The sequence below is a fragment of the Asterias amurensis genome, chromosome 3 (genome assembly GCF_032118995.1).
Source record: "Asterias amurensis chromosome 3, ASM3211899v1".
Lineage (NCBI taxonomy): Eukaryota > Metazoa > Echinodermata > Asteroidea > Forcipulatida > Asteriidae > Asterias > Asterias amurensis.
The window spans coordinates 12449173-12468572 of NC_092650.1; the positions used below are offsets into that span (position 1 = coordinate 12449173).

A 19400-nucleotide genomic window follows, 5' to 3' on the forward strand; every position below is an offset into this window, starting at 1 on the left:
CATAAGATCTTCGCTTCGAGTTAAAGGAAGAGACGTGTCAAGAAAAATATATTTTAATATATTTTTAACCTTTATATAAAATGTGAGAATTTAGCATGAAAACACTTCTTGAAATAGTAAGCTGAGTCTTTCAGATGTTACAGTAGGCCTGCCTGATTGTTATGGATTTAGCACTTTTTGGCTCATGGTTGGTACTTTAAAGCCATTGGACCCTTTCGGTAAACAGTATTGTTCAAGGCCCACACTTCGTGTATCACAACTTCTATATCAAATATCAAACCTATGAAAATTTGGGCTTAATCGGTCATCGGAGTCGGGAGAAAATAACGGGAAAACCCACCCTTGTATCCGCGCGTTTCGCCGTGTCATGACATGTGTTTAAAATAAATCAGTAATTCTCGTTAACGAGAATTTATATTGTTTTACTGTTTTCTCAAAAAGTAAAGCATTTCATGGAATAATATTTCAAGAGAAGTATTTCACCACAACCTTCTGTAAACCCTGTAAGTTATTTGTAAATCTGTGATTTTTTTGTTTTTCTGTACCGAAAGGGTCCATGGATCTGTATCAGTTTGATTACGCACACAGACTTCACCAAATAATTGGTGCATTACATGTACCGGTACAGTACTTTTAATTGTGTAGAGGTTTAAATAAAAAGCATTTTTCAGGTATCGAATTTGAAATCATGTTGATTCCCTTTAAGACTCCGGTGTGAGTGTCATTTGAATTAAAGTGGTTGCATTTGAATAGGAAAGTATTGGTTCGACTGATTAGTGAGATGCGATCGTGGTTTCACATATCCGGTCTCTATCTAACATGGTGATGAAGGGTATAGTTGCAGGGCAAATAGACGCCTCGTGGTTCCACATCGGCAGCGACTATTCCGTCTTTCTCATTACAACAACACCAACAAACGATAAAACAATGGTGAACAATAGTTAAAGCACCTGCTTTGTTTGTGTTTGAAGTCACATCAAAGTGAGCAAAGCATATTAACAGTGCAATTATACGTCAGAGTCATCATCTAATTACAGACTCTTTATCTTCCCTGCGGCAAACTGTAACAATCTCTTCATTCAAGTTTTGAATGACCGTGAACTGGTCTTTCAAGAAACAAAGGTCCACTTAAAGGGAAGGTACACGTTTGGTAATTACTCAAAACAAGTATTAACTTAAAAACTGACTTGGTAACAAGCATTGGAGAGCTGTTGATAATATAAAACATTGTGTGAAACGACTCCCTCTGAAGAAGTAAAGTAGTTTTTGAGAAAGAGGTAATTTCTCACTAAAATAATAACTTCTAGCTAGAAGTCTTTTATTATCTGTCCAACAAGGGTGTTTTTTCTTTCGTAATTTTCTTGCAACTTCGATGACCAATTGAGCCCTAATTTTCACAGGCTTGTTATTTTATGGTTAGGATGGGATACACCAAGTGAGAAGACTGGTTTTTTGATAATTACCAAACGCGTACCTTCCCTTTAAACTAGCTACCATTCAGCTTGAGAAGGCACTGGAAACCTTTGGTAATTGTCGAACCAGTCTTCTTACTTGGGTGTATCTCAACATTATGCATAACATAACAAACATGTGAAAATGTGAACTCTATTGGGTTGACGAAGTTGCGAGAGAATGAAGAAAAAACACCCTTGTTGCACAAGTTGTGCTTTTAGTCGATTGAATTCGAGACCTCAGCTGAGGTCTCGATGTCAATTCAAATATTTGAGTGAGCAATTACTTCTTTCTCAAAAACTGTTACTTCAGAGGGAGCCTTTTCTTACGATGTTTATTACAACCAACAACTCCCCTTTGCTCGCCCCGTTGCAAGTATGTTTTTTTTATGCAAACAGTTATTTTGAGTGATTACCAATAGTGTCCAGTGCCTTTACATGTTACTTCTTGTCGTTAGTTTGTCGTTAACACCTTGCATAATCAGTGAAATGACATCAAAGAACCTTGCATAATACGATGAAATGACATCAAAGAGCCAGATACATGTAGAAGTTCACGTAATTGTAGACAACAGATTGTTATACATGAGTAGAGTAGAATCTCACTCTATTTGTTTGAATAGAAGGCCCATATATAGATTGTTCCAACGCCTTCAAGTTACAATAAGTTCAAACTCTACTCAACTAATAAACTTCTTCCCATTCTCCAGAAGTATATTCTGATATATTTTATTCAAAAATCATTTTGCTCAGTAAGATAAAAACCATTCTATTCACAAAAAAACGAAGGTAAGTGTAAAGAATAACTGGACGGCACATAATATTTAACTTATTTAATTTACAACAGTATGTTGAGCAAAGATAACACTATGTACATCATGGCGTTAAGGTCAGACAAGCCTTCTTTTTACAATGACTTCGCTAAATTCACTAAAATGAATTGTTATTTATATCCAACGATGGTGAACCTAACCGCAATCATGCAATCAACGACTCTGAATGTCACACTAGTTGAACATCTACCTGTATACATACACCAAACAATGGCTAGGACTGATTTCACGTTCATCACCAAGGCGTGCAGAACTTACTCTTAAATAAAGATGTCTTAGTAAATGCCTCAATCTTAAAATTATATTAATTGCCAAAGTTAGTGATAGCATCAACCAACCACTGAAGAATTGTTGATGTTGAAGCGTGCATCACATCACTTGTGGAATAATTGAAGGCAGTTTCCAAATGAAATTGTGGTTTTAGCCTGTCACAATACAGTGGACAAGTTGAACAAAGTGCCGAGATTCACATTACAGATGAGTGGGTTCAAAATTCATCTGAAATGTTGAGTGTGAATTCAACAACTCGATAACATCCTTAGGATATTCACCATTAGACAAATGTAAGATTGTTGTCAAACCAGGCCAACAAGACGCCAGCTACATCTACTGAGAAACACAATTATTTAACTGATTTAATTATTGCATCAGCGACAAAAATAATGTTACATTTTGGCCAACACTCATGTGGCACAAAAACTACAACATTGAGCTTTAATTCACTGAAATCTTGTATAACATTTTTTTTAAATTAGCATTTACTCTACATGTATATACATGTATATACATGTATATTTTATCCTCGCTCATGTGTACGTTTGGTACAATTTCAGATGTTGAAATCATTAACCGCACTGGCGCCAACAATATATCTTTTGAAGAATTATGACCATTTGATATCTGACATCAAACACCTAATTAGGAAGCAGTCTACATCCACTTTCTAATATGGAGATAGACTACATCATGCTGCCAATACTAAATGACAGCTTTGTGCGAAACATAATACATGCAATAGCAAACAGCCAATTAGTGTGAATATAAATGGAAAAAACAGTCAGAATCTATAAACAAAATATCATTGTCTTGGCTTGCAGGAGTAAAACAAGAGGTCACTATTACTGGAACATAGTTTCAGCTATGCGGAAGTTGACAGCGTGGCTAAAAAAGGGATATCTTTACACTTTATAGATTTAAACACAAAAGCTAACCAAACTGCTTTGGGAGGAGATCAATTCAATGATGACAACAGGGGAAAAACAAATTAGCGAAATAATTCAGCTCTTTTTCTATAAAAATGGTCTCTGTTTACCCATGATTAGAGCCTTAAACACACAACTCATGTAAGTCACATTTCGGCAGGTTTTGTTAGTTTATTTGTTTTGGGTGTGTTTGCAAGTTTCCTTCTTTTGACATAATAATAAAATTAAACTTAACAAAAAGTTTTCTTGGCTGGACATTAAACGTTTTCCTCATTCCATAACCAGGCAGGCGCAATGAGATTCCACTAGAATTGATATTAAAGAGGTTATTAATGTCTCATAGCCTGCATGATCAAACTCCAGTTTAGTCCAGTTTTTGCCAGACTGCAAGAAGATTCTACCAAACAATTGCAAAAGTGTGTTGCGATTCCAGTTTCAACCAGATCCAACTAGAACCAACCAGTGTGATTAAGTTTACTTTATGTGTGTGCACACTGGAAATGATCTACCTCTCCATACAATAGGTCCCAACAAAAAGATTGTTCAGTATTGCCAAGTGAATCAATAATATACATGTAAATGATCTAACTTTCCAGTTCATTCTAGTTCCAGCCAGTTTCAACAAGATAAAACCAGAATGATAAAGAGAAGGTGGTTATATTGCTGAGTGATATTGTAGTATGTGCACATAATCTGACTGCCATGTCTATTCCACTAGAGTCAGATCTGATATGATCCAACCCGAGTCTGTGTGATTTAGTGTATGGATGTACAATGTATAATCTATGTAGGTGCAGCTACTAATCCAGCAGCCCCTTGACCAAGCTGTTGTCCTCCAACTGTACTCTCCAGAGGTTTAAAACCAAGCTCTTCAGTAGGTACACCAAACGTTGTCAACTTAGCCTCGTATGTTCGAAGCAGATCATTATGGGCCTGAAAATAAAACAAATACACTTTTTATAATTTGTTCCCCTTCCCGACAAGTAGATGTAATGATTTCATCATACCGTATACAATTGTTGCACGTTGTGACGTGATCCATGGTGTTTTGTACACCCGAGGGGGAGAATGGCAACCGAGGGAGTACAAAACCCAGTGACCCTGTCACAGCATGCAACAATTGTTTTGTTATAACATGGAAGGAATTCATCTTCTAAGAAGGCGTTCTGTTGTCGTCGTCGTCTGAAGTAGGCATAATTTAAGTTGATCAAACAAAAAAACATTATTCACTGTTCCCTCGAACCCGGGGCAATTTCTAATTGTACAAAGGACTGGCAATCGACCAATAGTGGGGACAATCAAGGTAATGTATACCGGTTAACAAAAATCATATAACCCTCTGGGCTGTGCGAGTGCACATCCTTTACCATGTTAAGTGTGTCTTTGTATCAAATCACGAGACCGGTTCTCAACCAATAAACTTCACAATTTGTTACTCTGGTAAAAATGTTTGCATGATACAAAAAATACACCCAAAATGTAATGTTTGAGGCGTGTTTTTGTCTAAAGGAGAAGCTTTGCTTGACATCTTCAGATGAATGGACAGTTTGATTTTATGAAACTATGATCTTATGTATGTATGAACTAAACTATTAGTTTTATTACATTAAGATAAACAAAAAAACAAATGAGGTAACTGACCTTGCAGACACGAGCCAGCTCATATTGAAGATCTTTTATCGCACTATTCTTAGAATCCAATACATCCTGCAAACAAACCACCCAAACAGTTAGTATACTTGATGGAATTGATGAGAACACTGCAAATACTGTGGCAAGACCTGCTTGTCGCAATTCGGTGTAATATCACATCAAAGTTTTTAAAAGTTTTTACACAGAAGAGACTTAGAATACAGAAAACTAGCAAACCGGCCAGTGGGCTAATATTAACATTAATTGTGATATCATGAGCCACATCAATAAGTTTAAACTATTTGTAAAGTTCCCCGTGTATAATCTACTATTGAGGATAGTGATTCTCATCGAATGAAATGGCTTCAATAACAAGTGAGATGGCTTCACTGGGATTATAAAGACGTTTAACACCCGTTTCAGACAGGCGCTCCAGAGTTGCAAGTAACCAAATTCTAAATTAAGTGCATTAAAGTTTGACATCTCAAACAGTTAGGAGTAACTGGACGCGCTATAAGTGGAAAGACTGACTGTTTAAAATTACTCTGGAGCGCCTCTGTTTCAGACATCGCGTAAGCCAAGCCAATGTAAATGATAAGTGAAGTTCGCCTGTCTGAAACCAAAATTGATTTGGGTGGACCTAGAGTCACTCCATAATCTATTTGGTATGGCGTGACTCTGGCGCGACTAAATGCTCTCAAGTGGAAACTGTAGTAGTGGGAACCTTGAGTTAAATGAGCTTATTTGAGTTTTACAACGCCATTGGTTTGCTAAACAGATAAACATTGTAGACTAGAACGTTTCTGTAGAGTACATGTATAACACTGCTTATCTTCAAGTACGAGCTAATCCTCCAATCACATTGGCAGAATGGAGTGGTGATATAAACCTACATGTATATTACACGGCTAATATCACTACCATGCGTATTGTGTGTTCTATGTCACGCGCCAAGTTTGCTTGAAGATAAATACGTTATCACACACGCACTCGGGGAAATACAGAAAATATAGCGCGTCTGCGTTCCATATCCAACTTGGCCTTCGGCCTCGTTGGATATGGGCCGCAGACGCGCAATATTTTTCCGTATTCCACTCGCGCTTGTGTGATAACTTATAATATCAATCAGAATAGATCCTTCAAATTTATAATTTAAATCAGTTTACTTTGCAAAGCATTTTGTCTTATGCCTGGTAGAAGAGCAAAGAAGGGCATAATTAATAAAAGTGTGCACAGCAAAGGTTGTATGAATTTATGTGCAAGATAATTTTTTTAAGAAAACCAAGTGTGAAAGTTAGTCATTCCGTAGTCATTGTAGCATTAATAACTTCTGAATTGAAATGGATAATTGTGTCTCCAGAAAATTTTGAGAAACCATTATGTACATGTTCCGGTTAAAGCCATTATACACTTTTGGTATAGAGAGAAAAAAAAAAGTTCACAGATTTACAAATAATTTACAGGGTTTACAGAAGGTAATGGTGAAAGACTTCTCTTTAAATATTGTTCCATGAAATGCTTTCCTTTTTGAGAAAACATTAAAACAATATAAATTCTCGATAGCGAGAATTACGGATTTATTTTACACACATGTCATGACACAGCGAAACGCGCAGGAACAAGAGTGGGTTTTCCCGTTATTTTCTCCCGACTCCGATGACCGACTGAGCCTAAATTTTCACAGGTTTGTTATTTTATGTATACATAAGTTGTGATACACAAAGTGTGGGACTTGGACAATACTGTTTACCGAAAGTGTATAATGGCTTTAAGGACCAGTTTTTTTATGTAGCCATTTTACTGCAGAGACTAAAATAATATTGTACTCAGAAGATCGAAGAGCCTTCCGCCCTTGTGCCAGGCACATGACAAATTGTGCAACCTATCAATATACATTGAGTGATAATTACTCACCTCCAACTTCCTTGTAACTACTGTTAGCGCTGTTGGGTCTAAGTTAGATGCAGATAGTACTTCATTTAATTGAGCTTCTTTCTTCTCTAGGGTATCTGTCAATGCTGTCAGCTTCTTCTCTAGAAGAAGGTTCTTAAAGTTACTCTTCTGTTGGACTTCATGGATGGCCTTCACAAACTTACGATATAGATCGTCTCGCTCTGTTTGCATCTAAAGAAGGAAACAGGAATAGGAGAGAGTGCATTAAAATAAAGAAACTGGAATAAATATTATAAGGTTTCAAGTCCATAACTAACATTGACTAAGGGAATCAATGTGTGGTGAAGAGGTTTTCAACTAGTGGTTTAAACCTGCGCCGAGGCCTGGACTTGATAATTTACTGAGACGAATTCGAGGTAAATTATCAAGAACTAGGCCTCGGCGGGTTTAAACCACTAGTTGAAAACCGATTCAACACACTTGGATTCACATTCATAAATATCTTTTCGGTCCAAAAATATCATCACTTGTTGGTCAAAAGGTAAAATAAATGCAAAAATTTTAACTGTTCAATGATTTCTTTCAACACAATTACACCTCTCCAGCTATGAAATGGTTAGGCCCTCGGGTAAACAACTCCTTATAAGGAGATGCTGTGCGCGTCACGCTTATCGCGAGATGTTGCACAACTGTTTCAACCGTTGCTCTCGACCAATAGGAATGAAGAAACTGTCTTATACACACAGGTGCAAGCGTGCGTGTCGCGCCCATGTTATAACCCTTTTTACTGGTGTTATATCATCCATTCAAACAACACCTCGTGATGCCCTCTCGACCAATCAGAATGGATAGACTGTCTAAAGTATTTATGAATACCATGAGCAGAAAGGTTCTGTTCAGTCAGTCCACTTTGAAAACAATAACACACAGCTTTTATCTCCATCGGTGTGCGAGACATAATTAAAAATGATTTTTGACAGGATAATGCAGTCATTTACAAAGTTGAAGTGGCGGTGGTGATCGACCGGTAGGGGGCGCCAGCACAGATCCCTGGAGCACTGCTGGCGGCCCCTGCAGGCCGATCGGGAAACCCACTCGCAAGAGAAGGTGTCCTATGGCTTAGGCCTTTTCGCTCATGTAATTTCAGTACTTGTCGAGTGTAAATAAAGCTCTGGAACAAGGGACAAAAAAGCCAGATATTTGTATCTTCTTGTGTCATTAAAGCTGTGTACATCACAACTCACGGTCAACGCTACAGTTTGATGAAGGAGTCTTGTAAATTTCTCACCTTTTCAAATCTTTGCTCTAATACCTCATGCTCCCATTCCAAGTCCTTGAAGTCTTGGGTCATGACTTTCAGTCTTGCCTTAGCACTCTGTGCAAGAAAAGATAAACACAATTTTAATACAATTTTCAATGCAGCAATTTTGTTAAATCATGCAATTAATCCGCACTAAGAGCACGGATTCAGTTTTGAAAAACAAAACCAAATAAACAAACACTTCCCCAGTGGCATTTCTAATCAAATCCACCAACGCCCCCCCCCCCAAACGAGATAACTATATAATGAAATATTTTAAGTCTGGCGTGAAACACTTCAGGACACTTGCAAGCCTGTGCATCCCGTGTTCAGCATGTCTACAAAAGGCAAAGCACATGAGACTAACCACTGAAATACAAATATGCAATGCATAATAGCTGACATCATACCAGCAGACAGGTAAGAGGATTGTAATGAAAATAAAACAAAAGCATTAACCAGTTGATGTCAAAATTAGTTGTGATAATAGTTGCACTAGCTTACGAAATGTGCAAAACTCTTTAAGACTGCTTCTATAAAGGCAGTGGACACAAAATCAAGCATCTGAAAGCACACAACTTCGTGTGAAAATGGTGTCTTTGTTTTCTTCATTATTATCTCACAACTTTAACGACAAATTGAGCTCAAATTTTCACAGGTTGGTTATTTATGCATGTTGTGATACACCAAGTGAGAATACTGGTCTATGAAAATTACCAATAGTGTCCAGTGTCTTTAAGATAAGTGTATAGATTGTAAAAACTGGAGGTCCGATACTTACTGCTAACGATGCTTTATCCTTCTCATAGTTTGCAAGTTGTCTGGTAAGCTCAGCAACCTCATCTTTAGCTTTCTCAAGAGGTTCTTTCAGACGTTTGTTCTCTAACTGAATCTCATTCATCTGTTTCTCCATTCGCTCTTCTTTCTTCTTCATCTCCTCAACTTGTTCCTGAGAATAGAATAAGAAACCAAATAAGTTGGCTACAATCCTAAAAGTACTATATAAACAAAGTTTCAATGAAATATTTTTTTCAAGCAGCATTTAGCCAGTTATTTTGAAATTTCCAATGGAACAGGCATTTTTGTGGGAAATAAATAGCAAATTTAGATATGCTAGAGTTATTTTATTAATTGCCCAGCCAGGGCCCAATTTTAAAGAGCTGCTAAGCACACAGATTTGCTTAGCATGAAATTTCTTCCTTGATAAAAACAGGATTACCAACCGAATTTCTATTTGTTGCATATCTGAAAATCACGTGGAAATTTGGTTGATAACGCAAATTTTTGTGCTTACCAGCTCTGGGTCTGTCCACACTAATGGGACCATTTGATGTGACTTTTTTTTATAAATGGGTGACAAAAATAAACAAGAAGAGTTTTGTCAAGCTTGTTTCCCATGCACATTCCAAATCACTTCAAGGTTTTTGTTTGCAAAGAGCAAGACACATTTATCTGTATTTTAGCAATAACTGGGGATCATCTTCAAGATGATTATGTTTGTAACAGGGGAATGTTGGACAGACATTTCGTACATAAATGGTGAGAAAGGCATAATAATATAAACAGATTGCCAAAAATGTTGTCCCCTACAATGCTGCCCCTGCAAAGAATGTTTCCAGGCAAAACCAAGACATCTGCGTGGGTACTCAAGAAACTACAGGGAATTATCTTGAAGATATTAGGTTTGTAACATGGACAGATATTTGTCACAATATGTCTGTCCATGTTAAAAACAAACATTCATACCAGCTGAAAAACCTCAAGGTACTCTTGGTTTATACAGATAACCATAAAAATAGGGGCAATGGGTCTAACTTAACTAACCTTTGAGTAAATCAATTAATTAATTATTTGTATCATCCATTTCTAGTCAATTCCAATACAAAATGTCTGTCCTCGTTACAAACAATGTGTCTTAAAGAAAACTGCGTAACTTCTTAAATAATAAGACATTTGTTATACTGTTCGGTAAGCACACTCACTATCAGCAGAGAATTGTACAAAACAAAATACAGGGGAAAATGTTGTATTTTGTGTACCCTCCCAGTCACAGTCCAAAAAGTTATCTTTTGGAACCAAAAAGACCCATTAGTGTGGACAGACCCCTCTATGAAATTGGGCCCAGGACAGATCCCCTAAACCATAAGTACCTTTGCTAAGTTTAAACCACATAAGCTTTCAAGCATGTTTGATGTTAATAACCAAAACTTCTTAGGCAGTTGAATGTAAAAATTGTCATCTTAGTATTATTTAAACAAAGATGGCATACAACCAGCAAGAATCTGAAATGATTACAAGTGGACTTTCACAAAAAGGTGGTGAGTCATGGCTGAGCAGTCTACTACATAGGGTTCAAGATCTGTTGGTTTGAGTCAATGGAGTGTGGGCTCGAATCCTGTCATTAAATTGTGTCCTGGTGCAAGGCACTTAGCCATAATTGCTTCCCTTAACCAAGGTGTGTAAATGGGAACCAGAGAGGCCTGAGAGAGTATTGTGTCGGATTTACCCTATTACACCAAATTGAACCAGCTTGGGGTTTTGTGCTCCCCAGGATGTTAAGAAAGTTTGAGGAATGGTCTAACAGAATGCTTGATAAACAGGGATAATAATAATGTAACGCACCTTGATCTATTTTTCTAGGATCTGTGTGCTATGTAAGAATCAATTATTATTTGTATGAAAAAGCTTCACCTAACTTGCAGATTCAATTATTATTTGTATGAAAAAGCTTCACCTAACTTGCAGATTCAATTATTATTTGTATGAAAAAGCTTCACCTAACTTGCAGATTCAATTATTATTTGTATGAAAAAGCTTCACCTAACTTGCAGATTCAATTATTATTTGTATGAAAAAGCTTCACCTAACTTGCAGATTCAATTATTATTTGTATGAAAAAGCTTCACCTAACTTGCAGATTCAATTATTATTTGTATGAAAAAGCTTCACCTAACTTGCAGATTCAATTATTATTTGTATGAAAAAGCTTCACCTAACTTGCAGATTCAATTATTATTTGTATGAAAAAGCTTCACCTAACTTGCAGATTCAATTATTATTTGTATGAAAAAGCTTCACCTAACTTGCAGGTTACCATAGTTACAAACACACATTTGACATTTTATCTTTAATCAACAGAAAATTAGATGTAGAACATTTCCAATTGAAACAATAAATTATGCACAAACCTTGAGCGAATTTACTTTTTCTACTTTTAACAAAGAAACAAGCTAAAATTTTTAAAGGTTTCGTTCTCATTGGCCAAAACACTAGAATACTAAGGAATTTGTGATGGTTGTTTAATGCCATGTTATACAGTGCAGTAAGTATGCGTAAAGCGCTCGCCTCTCACCAAGGTGACCCCGGTTCGATTCCCGGACGGGGCCATAATGTGAGTTGAGTTGTGCTTTGGTTCTCTGCTGTGCCACGAGGGTTTTCCAGAACATCCGGTTTTCCTCCCTCGGGAAAAATCAAACACTTTCGATCATGGCTGTGCTCCGTGGTCATAATGGGTTGATGTGGCTGACAGCCAAAGGCGCCCTTGCATGCCTGCTTCTCGAACATGTTGTAGCCACGTCCTTCGCAATTCAGCTCTTAGCAGCGAGTAAGGATGATTAGCCCCCCAAATTATTTAAATTATTAGTATGAGACCATGTACCTTGAGTGAGTTAATAAGTGCCAGGTTGTTGAGTGTGATATCATTGTAGTAGTTCTTAATATCACTGAACGCTCTCTCATGATTACGCATCAGTGTGTTGATCTGGCTATTCTTACGCTCCTCAATCTCATGGATTTCAGTTTTTCTTCTCAGCTCCAGTTCCTCTCTCAGTTGACGCATTTTCTGCTCATACTTGTTTTCAATTTCTTTAGAAAAAGAAAAACAAATCATAAAGGTTATCAGCAAAAGCTAAGAAGCTATTCTCTAACAACAGGAAAAACATACACAGGAAACCCTTGTGGCATTTGGTTTAATTAAGTCCATAATTTTTATTGCACGGATATAAAGGTTATAATGAATGCAATATGAAAATGCTGAACAAGTTATATATAATTCACAAGGGAAACTGACTGGGTGATTATAAAACAATTTGGGTCGAACAAAGAAAAAAGAAAAATGTAAAAAAAAAAAAACGGATTTGAACCTGTGTCATACCCGTTTCTGTACTGGTGCTCTACTAACTGATCTATTAATAACCCTATTCAAACCTTTTTTGTAAATGCAAGTCCGCCCCAGTCAATGTTTTCTTTGTTCACCCAAAAATCGAAGAGGAATAAAGTCACACCTTAAAATGTTCTTCAACAAAATAAAGTTTGGTCATTCTTACCTCTGGCTTCCCTTTCAAACTCTGCCCTCAAGTTAGTAACTTTCTCATCACTTTTCTAAAGAGGAATAAACAGAAGCAACAAGAAGGGAAGTTAAGATAAGCAAGCAGATGGTTGAAAGTTGGGACAGGTAAAATACTACATTTACTCTCCACCCGCCTCCTCAATTATCAATCCAACACAGCAAAATAACTATTTTGCATTGTTCATTTGTCAGAAGTTTGGAAGAAATTGTTTATTATTACGTCAGGCCCTAACCTCAAGGCCCAAACCTCAAGGTTTTGAAAAAACTAAAAACACTTCTGCAGTTAACGGCTTGTGTCAAAATGACAATGCTCTGATGTCATGCTTGGGAGTTTGCTTTGTTATACCCCTGTGCTACAACAAAACAGCTATACAAATTGGAGCTCCAAACTATGACATAAAAACATGATTTTTAATGATGGCATAACATACATGTAGCTTTTTGCAAATCTTTCAGAATTTTCTTTTTTTTACACAATTTAAATATGACTCAAATTCTTTATTGATTGAAAACATTTCAAATGAAAGATCACATCTTGCGCTTTTGCTCAAGTGCTTGTTTAACAGCTTACATAACTGAGCAGCCAATAATATCAGAGGTAATTATGGCTCACATAAACCTTTAGAGTTACAGAGAAGTAAAGCCATGCAGCAGATTTCACGAAACGCTAGGATTAATCCTAACTCGAGTAAGAACGAGTAACCCGTCCTAACTTAGGATGGGTTCAATGCGTCCTACTTATTTGGATACGGAACTGAACCGTCCTAAGTCCTAAGATTTATCATAAGTTAGGAAAGGTTTGGTGAAATTGACGGCAGGGGAGATAAACTTACCATCTTGAGATTCTTAATGATGTCTTCATGAGACAGTTCCTGCTCCTTCAGAGTAACCTTCAAACCACGCTTGTCTTTCCTCAAGTCAGTCTCATGACTTCGATGTTCATCTTGATTCAATTTAAGGGCTACAGCACTCTCTGCCTTCAGCTCAGATATGTTGTTTTGATGCTCATAGAGCAAATGCTTGACTTTCTGCTTGTATACCTATAAATAAAAACGCAACCAAACATTTAACATTACAGTATGCATCACTTCAAATTTGTACTGCAATGTTTTGGGGTTTGTTCTAAACCAAGAATGATAAGTTTGTTATAGTGCAAGGCATCTTGAGGTTCGGTCAGTGTGAGACATGAATTACTATTATGATTTATTGTCTCCTGCCCTTTGACCTTGGTAGATACAACTGTAGATGCTATGCTCATGCCCATGGGCGTCAATCAGGGGGGGGGGGGGGGACCAGGGGGACATATCACCCCCCCACCTTTTGGAGGGTGGGGGACACAATATCAAAAGTCCCCCCCCCCCACCTTTTTGACCACCTTTATCATGAAGCCCAAGTTTTGCACTGTGTAAGACGAAACCCTGTGTCCCTATATTGGCATTAATCCTGTGGGCAAAGGATGACACAATATCCCCCCTCAAAATTGGCCCAAGATTGCATCACAGAGCATCTAAAATGCAAAATTTTCCCGGGCCCTTAATCGGGCCCGGACCCTGAGCCGTAAAGGCTTCTCACACGCATGCTCCATCATTTGCACCTCCCCCTTGAAAGAGTGGAAGGGACGTGTTCCCTACCCCACCCCACCCCAATTTCGAAGGGTGGGGGACACAATATCAAATGTTCCCCGTGTTGTTTGACCACCTTTATTATAAAAATCGTGTTTTGCCTTGATGAACTGTGGAGCACTGGAACACAATATTCACACAGCTCATTGTTCTGTTTCGTTTGCCATTTGGCCGCTAAATGGCCTAAAGATTGCACCACAGAGCATCTAAAAATACAAAAATTTTCCCGGGCCCTTAAGCGGGCCCAGACCCATGCTGTAAGGGTTTCGCACTCATGAGCTGACTCTACGCCAGATTTTCCCCTAAAAATTGGTTCATAGATCTGCACTTGAAGATGCTGTCAACCCAAAAGGTTCTACTGCTGCTCACATTTTACAGATGTTCTGTTCCGTTCTGTATGCCTCTTATTGGCCTAAGATTGCACAACAGAGCATCTAGAATGCAAAATTTTCGCAGACCATAAAGCGGGCCCGGACTCATGCAGTAAAGGTTTCTCACTCGTGAGCTTACTCTTCGACAGACTTTCCCCCTAAAACTTGTAGTAGTGGTGTAACTATTTAGTGCAAACACTGAAATCATGACTTTATTCCTACTTAATCTAGATTGATTCAATAAACGATTCTGAATTACCTTAATTTCCACTTGATGTCTTTCTTCAGAGTCTTCCATTTCTCTGTCTTTATTCCGAAGCTCTGCTCTGGATTCCTCTAGTTGTCTTTTAGTAATCTCCCAGAAGGTGTTGACTTTATCTCTTTCCAGCTGGAAGTAATTTCTTTCCTCTCTCTCTCTGTCCAATTCTTCCCTCAGTCTACCGATGTGTTCCTCCAGCTATTAACATAATAATAATAATATCGAAGTCTTACATAGCGCACGTATCTAGAAAACAAGGTATTCAAGGCGCCGAGTATATTATACATACTTTCAGAAAGATATGTTATTGCAGAGATGGATTCTAAGACCCAATTATTTAGCACCTTATAAGGGTTTACATGGTGCTACAGCGCATACAGCAGGCACAGCCAGGAACACCAGGGCCAACCCCTTCTCTTTTCGATAAGTGCACATGTCCTCAAGTACAGTCATTAACACATTGGACACATTACTTTACAAAGTTACAGTTTCCTTAAGGTCGAGTTTAACATCAAATTCATCAATGTCATGGCCGAGCGGTTAAGAGCTCCGAATTCAAGCTCTGCTGATCCTGTTCAGCAGAGTGTGAGTTCGAATCCCGGTCGTGACACTTGTGTCCCTGAGCAAGACACTTAACTATTATTGCTTCTCTTCACCCGGGGTAAATGGGTACCTGTGTGGGCAGAGATGGTTCTTGTGATTGATTTAGCCGAGTAACACATTTATTGCACGAGGCTGTATACTTCCCAGGGAGCTGAGATGGTTTAAGGAGTGAATTAAGGCCCAGTGACCGGGTAATATCTTGAAGCGCTTTGAGACACCCGTAGGGAGTGAAAAAGCGCTATATAAAAAAAAAACTCAACTCAACTCAACATGATGAGTGTGTGAAAGAACTTAAATTTATTAAGCACCTCATTTACGACCAGGGGGCATGGAGGCAGTCGCCTCTATGGCCTCCATGAAGTATCAAGCCTCCTGAACTTTTGGCGTTTATTTGAATGAACAAGAATTTGTACACGATTTGATTATTCAAGTCGTAATACAAGTTCTTCTTCATTCAAAGAAAAGGCAAAAGTTCAGTGGGCATAATACTTAATGGAGGCCACAGAGGCGATTGCCTCCATGCCCCCTGGTCATTGCCTTTGTGCCCTTTAAATGCCACGGTAGAAATGACAAAAATTCTCTTTTTCTCCTTGGTGCCGTTGTCCTTTCAACAAAGTATACTTGCCTGAAGTGTAGACCCGAGATCAGTGTTTTGTTGTTTGACTCTGAAGCTTGTTAAATGCAAACTTGTTTAGGACCACAAGTGTTTTTTCTTATAAAGGCTTACCTGTTCCTTGGACATTTCTTCTGTAGAGATGCCATCAATGACGGTTGGAGTCTTTGCCTTTGCTGACTTCTTCTTCTTTCCCTTCTTACCGCTCTTCTTTTTAGGAGGCTATTTTAAATTAAACGTTTAAAACAAATTAAGTAAAAAACAGCACAGAAGTTTTAACACACTAATAATATTACTTAAAATGTAACCAACCTTGCACTAGTGTTGAACCAATGTATCAATCAATAAAGGGAAGGTACACGTTTGGTAATTACTCAAAACAATATTAACTTAAAAACTGACTTGGTAACAAGCATTGGAGAGCTGTTGATAGTATAAAACGACTGTGAAAACTGACTGTGTGAAACGACTCCCTCTGAAGTAACATAGTTTTCGAGAAAGAGGTACTTTCTCACTAAAATAATAAATCTGAAAGCACACAAATTCGTCCTACAAGGGTGTTTTTTCTTTCATCATTTTCTCGCAACTTTGATGACCAATTGAGCCCAAATTTTCACAGGCTTGTTAATTTGTGCTTAGGATGGGATACACCAAGTGAGAAGACTGGTCTTTGATAATTACCAAACGTGTCCAGTGCCTTTAATGAGTATGTGTAGAAGAGAGAAAATTACAATTTATTTTTTACTTTGTTTTGTCAATTTCGTTTCCACTTCGTACAAATTTCTTGCGAATTTACCCTTCCTATTCTTGGTTTTTCTCATTTGTTCAAGCGAGTATCCCAACAGTAAGTGTCTTAAGTCGGTTTTATTCATTATGTTTCTAAGTGTCCTTTTTGCCGGGTTACATGCGCAGAGAGAAAATGAGCCAAAGGATTGTATTATTATTGCGCTTTAAGTTTTTAAAACCGACTTATAAAAGTGGACAGACAATTTGAAGCTGAAAAGAGTTAGTAAACGCTACAGTCACAGCTTATCGGTATTCCCTGCAACTCTCCTCCATCAAATAACTTTCAACTGAAGTTCAATTTAATCTTAAAACTCTACAGACACTTGAACCTCAATGCACTTCAAACAAGACCGAGTTGGACTAAACCTTTCTGTAGAAGGGGTGTTATGCAAGACGGGCGCAGTGTCCGCTTACGATGCCCGCCGTTCACACATAGCGCACACGCACTGCCGTGTAACACCCCTTGTACAAAATGGTTTAGTCCAACTCGTTTGTGGCTCGACAGTTCGGCGAGTAGGCTGGTGTACAGCGCTTGGTGACCAAGTGACCAAAAGATAAAGCATTGAGCATATTGAGAAGTCAAAAAACGTGCGACGCGGCAGAAAAACAACAGTGAGTACCGAGCAGAAAATGTAATTTTTTTAAGATGTTTTTTAATTTAACTCAACAAAAAAGCCTTACAAGCATCATGAATATATACATGTATAATATTGTATGTATATACATGTATAATATTGAGTGTGTGGTGAAAGTTTCTGGTCTGTAGTACTAGTAGTAGGCCTACAAATGAAATTTTAGTTATTGATGGTGAACGGTTGTAAAACTTTCACCTATCAACCCCGATTTTAAAAACGTATAGCGTTGAGTGAGGAGGTCCACAATAATTAGTTAGAGTTAGACCCCTTTTACTATATTTATATCATAGAGTATAAGGCTCACGGGGGAGCCTTAGTTATACCATAGAGAAAGGACAACAGGTTATAGTTTCTGGAAGTACGAAGTGATTTGGTTGGGTGAGTACGAATTGACTGACATTCCCTAATCGTCCCGGTGGAGTTGTATCATTGCATGGACGTCGTACGCAACGGGAGGAGACAAATATTTTAAAACAAAACAGCGTGGTTCACGTTGTGTACGTTGTGTTGTGTCAAATTATTAATTAAATAAAATAATGTCAAAATAACGCAACTCTTGATTTTTCGCAGTCAATCTTGTCATATCGTCTTTGGATAAAGGTTTCTAAGTCATCCCTGAATATAAATACGATATTCTTACCATTTTGATTGTTCAAACTTTTCGATATTCTCTGATGCTGCGAACTTTATTTCACCAAACTTTACCACCAGTCTTCTTTCGGCAAGCGAGATGTTTGTTGATCATGGAAACGAAAACACCCGGATGTGATGTCATAGCGCCCTCCTTTACGGCGATATCCCATACATATGACGTCACACTTCGAGGAATCAATATAAGTATTGAACGCCAAAGAGGTTTTCACTCAGTCACGACATCGCAGTCAAACAGTGTTCCGTATTGGTCAATCCATTAATTTATCGATCGATAGGTCTCTTGCGTTACCTCTACCCATCGACCCAGGGGCGGATCTAGGATTTTCCAATTTTTTTGAGAATGAAAGAAGGTGCAAGGCATGTATGTGCAGGGCCAAATTTCATGGCGCTTCCGGAAGCAGTGTGATTTCCGCGCTTACGGCAATACGGAATACTCAAACAGTATAGCACCAAATCTTCAAAAACTTTTCCAGAAATCTTTGGATGATGGAACACTCCTTACCGACTGGAGAGGATCAAGGGGCCCAATTTCATAGCGCTGCTTAACGGTAAGCAAATTTGTGTGCCAACTGTACAGAACAATTTGCTTAAGCCTTAGCGTCGTCAGCGTTTTCACAAAGTAGCACTCTACGCTACGTGCTTAAGGATTTTTTTACACATTTTTATTTTTTTACATTTCTGTTGATAATGCACGAAGACCTACCATTCCATAATGTTTCGAAGCTCAGACAGCTTTACTTTTTTAATTAAGCTAATTAGTGTTTTCAATTTTGGCACAAACGTGGCATTTTTTGTTTTCACGAAGTAGCACCCGAACCTCTGTTTACCGTTGTAGGCATGGCACGCACTCGAGTCAAAGTGTGGTAAAAACGTTTTCACGAAGTAGCACGCAAGTTGTGTGAGCGCGCGCGCGCTGACCTAGTTTCATAAAGTGAGTGCTACTTCGTGAAAACGCAGTAAGACATAGTTCGCACTTTTTGGGTTTCACGAAGTAGCACGGATCTTCTGTTGTGTCTAGTTTCATAATTTATTATGCAAATGAGTCAAAATTAGATTAATTGTTAAGTTCGAGTCATCAAGTATCTACATTGAGAAATTTAAATGGAAATACTTTGAAGTTTTGAAGGGAGGCGGGTTTCTAAAAAGTGTTCAACTTCAGAGGCCGTTTTCTTTGATTGTTGTTTTTTGCTGGTATAGC

At 38.0% G+C, this 19400-nt stretch overlaps 1 protein-coding gene across 1 annotated transcript; it reads right to left on the reverse strand.

Annotated features, from left to right (window-relative positions):
* Positions 1-2139: 2139 nt before the first annotated feature.
* Positions 2140-18308, reverse strand: LOC139935028 (dynein regulatory complex subunit 4-like). Its single transcript, XM_071929478.1, has 11 exons — positions 18189-18308; positions 16242-16349; positions 14912-15109; positions 13493-13699; positions 12637-12691; positions 11970-12175; positions 9093-9260; positions 8300-8386; positions 7033-7242; positions 5128-5193; positions 2140-4419 (listed from the first exon to the last, which is right to left on the reverse strand). Exons 1-11 carry the CDS (start codon positions 18189-18191, stop codon positions 4270-4272), a joined length of 1458 nt encoding a protein of 485 aa, XP_071785579.1. The 5' UTR covers positions 18192-18308; the 3' UTR covers positions 2140-4269.
* Positions 18309-19400: the final 1092 nt, after the last annotated feature.

What these genes read in the sequence shown, in the direction of transcription:
- LOC139935028 (XM_071929478.1), bottom strand. An exon ending in GACATCAAGTGGAAATTAAG is followed by an intron (nt 13,700 to 14,911) that starts GTAATTCAGAAT and finishes TTTTATTTATAG; the next exon opens with GTATACAAGCAGAAAGTCAA. An exon ending in AGCTGGCTCGTGTCTGCAAG is followed by an intron (nt 4,420 to 5,127) that starts GTCAGTTACCTC and finishes TTTTATTTTCAG; the next exon opens with GCCCATAATGATCTGCTTCG.